The sequence below is a fragment of the Meriones unguiculatus genome, chromosome 9, assembly GCF_030254825.1.
Source record: "Meriones unguiculatus strain TT.TT164.6M chromosome 9, Bangor_MerUng_6.1, whole genome shotgun sequence".
NCBI classification, from domain to species: domain Eukaryota; kingdom Metazoa; phylum Chordata; class Mammalia; order Rodentia; family Muridae; genus Meriones; species Meriones unguiculatus.
Window position 1 is genome coordinate 66,226,038 of NC_083357.1, and position 9,093 is coordinate 66,235,130.

Below are 9,093 nucleotides of genomic sequence, written 5' to 3' on the forward strand. Positions count from 1 at the left end.
CTGCTGAGGAGAAATCTGCAGCAGGAAAAGGCCCTGGACTCTGGGACAGACTGTTGCACAGGGGTCTTATCTCTGTCCTCCCAGGGTACTAAGGTTTACATGTCCCTTCAGATCCTAATGGTGAAATGCAGTCATTGCCCTGGTAACAATATAAGGAGGTGAGAATCTCAGAAGGCCGTAAAGGTTCTAGAAGTCCTCAGGGATGGGCTAACACTGTTAATGGGGAAGTAGGTTCCCGATTGGATAAGCTTGGCCTGTAACTCCTCCCCTTCCCTTCCTCTTTCTCTTCTTAGGTTTCTATTGTGACTAGGCGAGAAGTCCTCGAAGGTGCAGCCCCTTAATCTTGGGAGCCTGGGCTTTGAAGCTGTAGAACCACAAGCCTACTGACGTAACAGATACACACAAGCACATTTTTAGTAGTAACAGACCCCAAAATGTAGTATTCCAGGTTAGCACTCCAAATAACAAAGGGACAAGTCTCAATACCAGTATGGCCGAGCTAGGAAACCAGGGAAAGCGTTCTCCGCCGGACCCCAGGATGTGAAAGTCAGGGGGCCTGGCACTGTGCCAGGAGTTTGGTTTTATGTTTTGGAAGGTAAGGTTTCTTCTGAGAGAAAAAACACAGCACATTCTCTCTGAGAGAGGACTGGGGACAGGAGCAAAGGTTGAAGTAGGGATACAAAAGAAGAAGAAGGAGGAGAAGGGTAGCATTGTGGAAAATGTGAAGAAGGGAGAGGGAGGAGGGAAAGAAACGTCAAAGTGCATGGAAGAAATGGCTGGGGCATTTCTCAGGCAACTGCATGGCAGCCTTGCTCCTGCTTTGATCTGGATCGGCTGGGAGTGCTCCTCATGAGTTACTCCTCTCTCCCAGGATCCCTTCTCTCCCTACTGAGCCGTGTTGCTAGGCCATATTCATCAAACTTTAAGAAGAGTCTTCATCCTGTGTTTTATGATAGTTTAACATCTTAGGGCTCGGCAGAGGAGGAATGGCGCCTCTCGGAAGTGGCGCATTCCTCATCAACCGGAAACTATGATCCCAAACACTTTAACTCTCACAAACTAAGCCAATATGCTCCCTGCTCCAAGTCAACACAGATTCAGGCACCACACAACCAGGGTCACAGCCAGCGGCTGCCCAACGCTTCTGGCTGTAAGGAGTGGTACAGCCTTGATTTTGGCTCGGAACTCCCAAGACCAAGTTCTCAGCACAAAGAAGGTTTACTTGTCCCAAAGGGACAGAAGGTAGGGATAAGGGATAGGAGCTGGAGGATGAGGGAGAAGAGAAAGGAAGCAAGAGAGAGAGGAAATAGGTATTTGCCCTGGAGGACAAAAGGTTGCCTCTGGGTAGAGAGGAGACAGACGCGGCGCATAGGCAAATGGCAGTTTATAAAGGTAAAGTGGGAAGCCCCATGTTATGATGAGGTGTTTAATTTTAATTGGCCGTGTTCATTAGATGCTCCAAAGGGGACTTTTGATTGCTGGACTTTAATATTTTGGTCAGCCTCAGGAGGAGGAAGTGGCCAAATATGGAATAGGCCTTCGTGGCTAGCTTTTGGCAGGTAATCTAATGGTTTTTAGCGAGGCAGAGGTAATGGGAGAGAGGATCAAGGCCCCTCCAGAGCCAAGCCACCCACATTCGAGCTGCCCAGAATCTCTTCACCAGCCTGCTGGACTCATGCCCTGCCTCTCCCTTTCTACCCATGCAAACCACTATAAAGGTCTGGGATCAATTCTAAAATATTTGGTGGATTGACGGATTTAATATGACTAAAGGCAGAAAGACAAGGAGCAAAGGCAGTTTGGATGAAAAGCTAGCACTGTGCAAATAAATATGTATTTCAATTAAAAAAAGAACTCAAAGGTCATATCAATTTAATAAACCGCATAAATCCTGAGTTTGGAAGTTAGGTCCCAATTGGATCTCTGTAGGCCACAGGCCATGTCTTCACTTCTGCTTCTAATGGCTACTAGATTCCTTGACCAATGGCCTTCTTCATTGTCAAAGCCAACTGCAGCCAGTAGAATCTCTCACACCCATTCTTTCACCCTTACTTCAGATGACCTGAATTCCTTTCTGACTGACTGGCTAACCTCCTTTGTCTCGTCCTCCGGGATAATCCTTCCACTTCATGCCTAGCTCAATAGCAACTTTAGTTCCATCTGAAGTGTAACAGTCACTTGCCATCTGCACAGAACATTCACAGACTTGGGGGATTCATAGACGGACATCTGTGGGTGCCCACTCGTCTGCTCCCCACAGTCTCGTGTGGCTTCCTGCTTGCCCTTGGTCATTCTCGCCCAGTTTAAGCTGCACAAGCACAACAAGGAGACGAGGCCAACCCAGCTTCCTGTCACTTGCCTGGGAACACTATGGAGAATTCTACCAGCCAGTGAGATGTCTCATAGTCACAGACACCAGATATCCAGATAGTGAGCATGTATTAATCGCTTGTTGTATGCCAAAAACAAAGCTACGTGTTAGTGATGATAGAATAGGAGGAACCAGTTTCTCTTCAGGGAGCGAATGTCTAATGAATGAAGAGAACTGTCCGTAGAACCCAAGGACAAAGCATGAAGGGAGGAAAACAGCATGATGAGGCACTGCTTTGAGCTGGGTCCCCATAATGAGGGCACCTGAAACCCGGGGAGGTCATGGCATAGGATAAGAGTTCACTTCAACTCCACCTCTAAGTTTTTAATTAATATTTTAAAAAAGATTTATGTTTACTCTTTATTTATTTGTGTAAATATGTGCTACATATGGAGCTACAGGCAGCTGTAAAGTGCCCATTGTGAGGTGATAGGAATCAAAGTTAGGTCTTCTGAGAGAGGGGTGAGCACTCTTAAGGACTGAGCCATCTCTATCTAATTTTTTTTAATCTATATAATTTTTAAAAATGATGTGTGGGGTGTGTGTGCATATATGCCAGTTGAGTGCCTGCAGGGACCAGAAATAGGTATCAGATTCAGATTCTCAGGAACTGGATTACAGACAGGTATGAAACCAATTGATGTGAGTCCCGGGAACTAAACTTAGGTCCTTTGGAAGATCAGCAAGTGCCTTTTTTCTTTTCTTTTCTTTTCTTTTCTTTTCTTTTCTTTTCTTTTCTTTCTTTCTTTCTTTCTCTTTTCTTCTTTTTTTTGGAGGGTTTTGTTTTTTGTTTCTTGATTTTTTTTTGTTTGTTTGTTTTTCAGATTGTTTTTTTGAGACAGAGTTTCTCTGTGTAGCCCTGGTTAGCCTGGACTCGCTTTGTAGACAGGCTGGCCTCCAGCTCACAGAGAGCTGCCTGCCTCTGCCTCCCAAGTGCTGGGATTAAAGGTGCACACCCCCACGCCTGGCAGTGAAGTGCTCTTAACCACTGAGCCATCATCTCTGGAACCCCAGGTTTGTAATTTTTAAGAACTATAAAGGAGTACAAAGAAATAGACCCTGTTGGGTTCTCCCCTTCCCTTCTCTTAGCCTGCCTCCATGTCACTGAGCACGGCTGTCCAGCTGAATAAATACACGGGCATTATCTTCGGCTGGATGGATATTATAGGGCTCACTTGTAGCTACTCTTATACATATGCAGTTGATTCTACAGCTCCGCTTACAAGTGGAACCAACCTGTGACCGGAATGAAAACAGGTTCCCAGGTCAGGGAGAAGGGGGCCAGGAAAGGAGGGGAAGCCCAGCCTCTACAATCCCTAGGTCCTCAAAGATCTGAGAGGCTCTCATTGGGCTCTGGCTCTTAAAAGTCCAAAGTACCTCCCGAAGGTATCACCCTTGGGGTGGGGTGGGGCAGCATTTATGTGCGGGCCTTGGAGAGAGGGGGACTCACAGCACACACACACACACACACACACACACACTCACTCACTCACTATAAATAAATAAATAAGATAAAAAGATGCTATCATGAGGGCCATTAGGGATGTTATTTTTGCAAATTCTCAATGAACCTAGAACTGTCTCAAAAGTATATTTCATTTTTAAAGGAAAATAAGTCTAGGTAAAATGCAGAGGAAAGCCAGCTTTTCTGAAGGCTTTCTGGTTATTTATCTCCATTTCCTTCAGCATTTGCTGTGTCCTCGACAACCTGTTCCCCTTTCTTTCTCCTCAGACTCACAAAGTAGCATTCTGAGCAGATTCCAGTGCCTTAGACCACAGACAGACACTAGTTGCAAAAAATAAAAAATAAATAAAAAAGCAGCAACAACCAAAAACATCAGTGTAGGTTTTCCTCGTTTCCACCGAATGTTAGTATTTTAGCGCATTCCTCTCTTTTATCAGATAGGTACTACTCACCAGTCCATAGCGTTGTTCTGAACCACGAGTGACACTTAACTAGACATAGGGAGGGAGCCTGGGCGTGTGTATTCACTTCTTTTTTCAGCTTGTTTGTGTGTGTGTTATTGTTTTTTGTTGTCTGTTTGTTTGTTTGTTGCTTGTTTAAGACAGGACCTCACTATGTAACCCAGGAGGACTTAGAACTCTATAGAGACCAGGCTGGCCTCCAACTCACAGCACCGCTCCTCCTGTCTCCACCTCCCTTCGCTGGGATCAAAGACATGCGTAACCCACATCCAGCTTGAGTGTTTAATTTTTAAGAATATTCTTTCCTGGGGTCACAGTGCGCGATCAACTCAGCAAATGCGACATTCTCAGACTAGTTTGACCTCCCCTGTTAGATTTTTTTGCTGGCTGTCCAGATGTGTCCAGCTGGGACTCCAGCGCGGGGCCAGCGAGCACCTGGCTGCCAGACCCAGGACTGCCTTGGCCTCAGTAGATGTGGCTTTGTCACCGATCTCTCTTAAGAGCTACTCGCGGGTCCTCCGCGGGGCGATTACAGCCAGGGTTTGGGCGTCTGTGGCGAGAGGGAAACCAGGAAAGGCAAGGGCTCAGCAAGGAGGGACTCCGGAGCCTGCTCCGCGCAGGGCTCGCCTCTTCTCGGTCACCTGGAGGCCGCGGCAGCCAATCGGGGCGCAGCCGTGTCCCCACGGCCAATGGGCGGGCGGCGCGGCGCTCCCCACGGCTATAAGTGCGCGCGGCCGGCGGCAAGCAAAAGCGGCGCGCAGCGGAGGCGGGATGCTCAGGGCGGCGGAGCCCCGAGCGGCCCGGGGGGAGGCGGGTGGCCGCGGTCCCTGGGCAGCGCCGCCCACGCAGTCCAAGCGGCTCACCTCGTTCCTCATCCAAGACATCCTGCGAGACCGCGCGGAGCGGCGCGGGGGACACGCGGGCAGCCCGCAGCGCCAGCGCCAGTGCCAGCGCCAGCCGGACCCTAGGAGGAGCCCCGAGCTAGAACCCGAGGAAGCAGGAGGTCGCGGGGCTCTGGGGGACCCGCCAAGTATCCGGCCCAGCCCCGCAGAGACGCCGGCTCAGCCCGAGTCAGGTAAGCGAGCAGACCTGGGGATGGGCACGCTGCACAGGAGAGGACAGGCTGATGGCCCCGAGCTCCGGATGTGGGGGGCCCACGGCCACAGGAAGGACCTCACCGCCCTGGGCACTGAATTACCTTGGACGTCAACCCTGAGGGCAGCTAACAATTTTGCCATCTGCTTGACTCTTTTCCAGCGGCTCCGGCCAGTTACCGCTGGGCTCCGAATATTAATATTCATAAGTCAAGCCCACCCCCGGGCTCCTTTCGCGACTCCATTCCACGAACCATAAAAATAATGGATGTTCCTTTAGGTCTTTATAAATAGCATCGAGTCAGCTTCTGTTCCCCCTTGCTGCCCCCCCCCCGGGCCCCGCCACCCGTCTCAACCCCCCCCCCCATCACTGGTAGCTGAGAAGGAGTTACAAAAAGTGCTGAAAGAAGACGTATTATTGGTCACCAAGCCAGACCACCTGGCTCATCCCCCACAAGCCTCAGTCACCCGATTCAATGTCCCCATGATGCCCCTGTCTTCCCTGTTCTCCTCTCTCTTCTACATACATCCGGGATCCGGGTTTCACCGACATAAAACAACAAGGCAGAAAGTTCCAACTGTAAAACGCAAAGACCTAAACTTAATTCCCACTGGTCATTAGAAAAACGGAGTATATAGTTTTGCTACCTACTTCCTCCGGGTAGTTCCTTGCTCGTGTGGAGAAAAAAAAAAAAAAAAAAAAAAACAGTTAAATGATCCAACAGGACAGTGAGCTTGGCAGAAAAAATCAGAAAGGTGGCTTGAATTCCAGGCTAACGTGTAACTTTTTTTCTTCTCTCCTCTGCTCTTCTCCAGATGGACATTTTGAGACTTATGTGTTGGACTGTGAGCACACTCCAGGAGACTTGTCAAGCGTCCCCCAGGTCACCAAGCAGCCGCAGAAGCGTTCCCGAGCTGCCTTCTCTCACACTCAGGTCATTGAGTTGGAGAGGAAGTTCAGCCATCAGAAGTACTTGTCTGCCCCTGAAAGGGCTCACCTGGCCAAGAACCTCAAACTCACCGAAACCCAAGTGAAAATATGGTTCCAGAACAGACGCTATAAGACTAAGCGGAAGCAGCTGTCGGAAGACCTGGGAGTCTCCTTGCCCGTCCTGAAAGAAGGCAGCCTGTCCAGCACCTCACTGGTTTCCATGTATACCAGCTACCCCTACTACCCCTACCTTTACTGTCTGGGCAGCTGGTGTCCAACTTTCTGGTAACAGCAGCTCAGATGACAACTGTGTAGATCAGAAACTGCCTTCCCCCGGGGGGTTCTGGGAAAAAGCCAGAGTGGCTGAGGTCAAGGAGTCGGGAGCAAGGAGTGTGCACACCCAAACTGTTAGGGGTTCCCAGGGAATACTCCAGTTCTTCTCTGATGGTTCCAGCGAGAGATCTGGGGCAGCTATTTTAGTCTCTAGTCACAGTTCCATGTGTTCTGTAGGTCACTGCTGTCGGCTCCCGGTTTAGAGAGAGCCAGGCAAGTTCAAGTCTGTTTCCAGAGCTTAGGGTGGCTATCGATGGAATGGCTACGTCATTCCTAAGAATCCTGTTGCTGAAACTCCATCCTCTTTCGTAACTATGAAAGGGCCAAACAAAGGGAGGGATGACCCCTTAGATGAAGGTGTCCTCTTGAATTAAAACGTCTTTTGGGTTAAAAAGTCTTTTGTTGGCCTTGGACTATAGCCAGGGTTTCTCTCTGCCCGTGTAAAAGTGAGGGTAAGTGGAAGATTTGAAGAAGAAGGAAAACAAAACAAACAATAACAACAAAAACCCTTAGTGATGGAGAGGCAGGTTGGCCCTGGACACCAAGGAGGTGGAAGGCGGCATTCTCAGCCTCTTAGCCGGGCAGCCTGAGTGGGGCAGGATGCACACGCTGAGGGGCTTAAGACAAGCTGTGTCAACAGTTTGCCTGCAGGGGTAGGCTTCAAAACAGTCTCTTCCTGTCCAAGACAAGGCCCTGGGGGCGTGGGGTTTCCCTGTCCAGGTGAGTGCCTTCACCCTGACTTTTATACCAGCGCAATAAGGCCTCTGCCTACACCCTTCCTGCCTTCCTGGGGTCAGGACAGCTTTCGGGTCTGAATTCACGATTCTTATGAAGTGAATTAAGAGGTGTCATCATTTTTGAACAAAGGATCTTCCTTCCCTTTTATTTTTATGTTGTTTTTTTCCCCTACAGAACTCAGCTCAGGCTTTTAAAATCTATGCATGTGTGTCTTATTTAGCCTAAGATGTGTTGCTCCCCTCCCCCCAAGTTGTAAAACAACTAACTAGTTGCAGACAGATCATGATTTGACCAAACAACATACTTTTTTTTTTTTTTTTTAACCAGCAACTCCTGTTTCTTCCCTTCAAAAATACCCAGCATTCAATCCCAAGCCCCATGGAAAGAGAGCTGACGATCACAGCTTCCCTCACAGGACTTTCTGCTGGCTGTGTGTGTTACAGTTCAAAGGCTGACAGATGTTGGGGTGCTGGGGATCCCCACAGGCAGAGGAGGTTGGGAGGGTCTGGTTTTCTCGAAGAAGGAAGAACAGGACAAAAGAAAGGGCTGCCGCTGCTGAGGCGTCTAGGAGAGATGGAGGGGACCTGGGCAGGGCAGGGCCGTCAGCCAGGCCAACCAGCAAGCAGGGGGCTAATAGCTTTGCAGGAATATGCTATGAGGGTAGGGAAAGTGTATCCAAAATGCAGCATCATGGCGGCTTCTATCCACAGACAAATGTGTAAATGCTTTGGAGAACTGTGCGCGGTGACTTACCTAAAACAGTAAGAGTGAAAGTGCCCTTTTATTTCCACCCTGTTATGTCAGGTAACCTGCCAAACGGGAGATGTGAGAGGTGGGAACATGACTATTACAAATGAGACTTTGTGGGGCCAGGAAATCCCTTTATCCCACCACTCAGTTCTGTGCCTTGAGAAATCTTTTAATTTCCTCCTTTTAAATGGGCCAATTTACTGTTGGGGGCAAAATTGCCAAAGGAAGTTGATAGAAAGTTGGCTGCATGCACCCTGTTCTTTTACAGCACCGGGGCCCCCCATGTGAAGTATTGTTCGGTGCGCCTTGTGGCTGATTGCTGTGGCAGCGTTAGACCACACAAAAGGCAGAGGAGTCCAATTCACTTCTCTTTATCCAGCTTTTAAAGTCACCGGTACTCCAAATGGAATCCTTTTCAGCATGGGTATAGTCAGGAGAGGCTTGTGTTTAGAATTATTTTGGGGGGTCCAGCTCCATTTTGCCTTCTCCCCACTGGAACTAGTCATTCACCCACACCTCAACTGGGGAAACAGAAGCTGTTGACTCCCAACACGTGAATGGGAAGGTGCTTTCAGCCATATCACCTGAGTCTACCCTGCGTTGTAAGTCATTAGTTAGCAAAGTCCACTCTGCCCTGTAACAGTAAAGTTCTGTGGCTTGAAGTTTGGTAGACCACCCTAATCAAACTTTATTTTTCTATGTATTTCATGGGGGATTTTTTTTCGACCAATGAGTGTTTTTAAAATAAAGCCTCTATGTCTTTATTAGACACCTGCGTGTGCTTTTCAGATTCTTAAGAACTGGTTACTTTTTTCAGCTTGCGTTTTTCCCAAAGGTGGCCACGTTCTCACAGCACCCGTGGCTGACCTGACAAGCCCACGGGCCACCAAATCAATTAAAGCAGCAGTTAAAGCAAGTAGCCAAGAGGGTTTCTTTAGCTGTGCCAAGTC

General features: G+C 48.8%; 1 protein-coding gene across 1 annotated transcript; it reads left to right on the forward strand.

Annotated features, from left to right (window-relative positions):
• The first annotated feature begins 5,068 nt into the window (after positions 1 to 5,068).
• Positions 5,069 to 8,852, forward strand: Nkx3-1 (NK3 homeobox 1). The gene is made up of 2 exons (XM_021647857.2): positions 5,069 to 5,372; positions 6,208 to 8,852. Exons 1-2 carry the CDS (start codon positions 5,069 to 5,071, stop codon positions 6,609 to 6,611), a joined length of 708 nt encoding a protein of 235 aa, XP_021503532.1. The 3' UTR covers positions 6,612 to 8,852.
• The last annotated feature ends 241 nt before the right edge of the window (positions 8,853 to 9,093 follow it).

Coding starts and splice junctions, on each gene's coding strand:
- Nkx3-1 (XM_021647857.2), top strand. CDS start 5,069: ATGCTCAGGGCGGCGGAGCCCCGAGCGGCCCGGGGGGAGGCGGGTGGC. Junction 5,373..6,207: donor GCCGGCTCAGCCCGAGTCAG/GTAAGCGAGCAG, acceptor GCTCTTCTCCAG/ATGGACATTTTGAGACTTAT.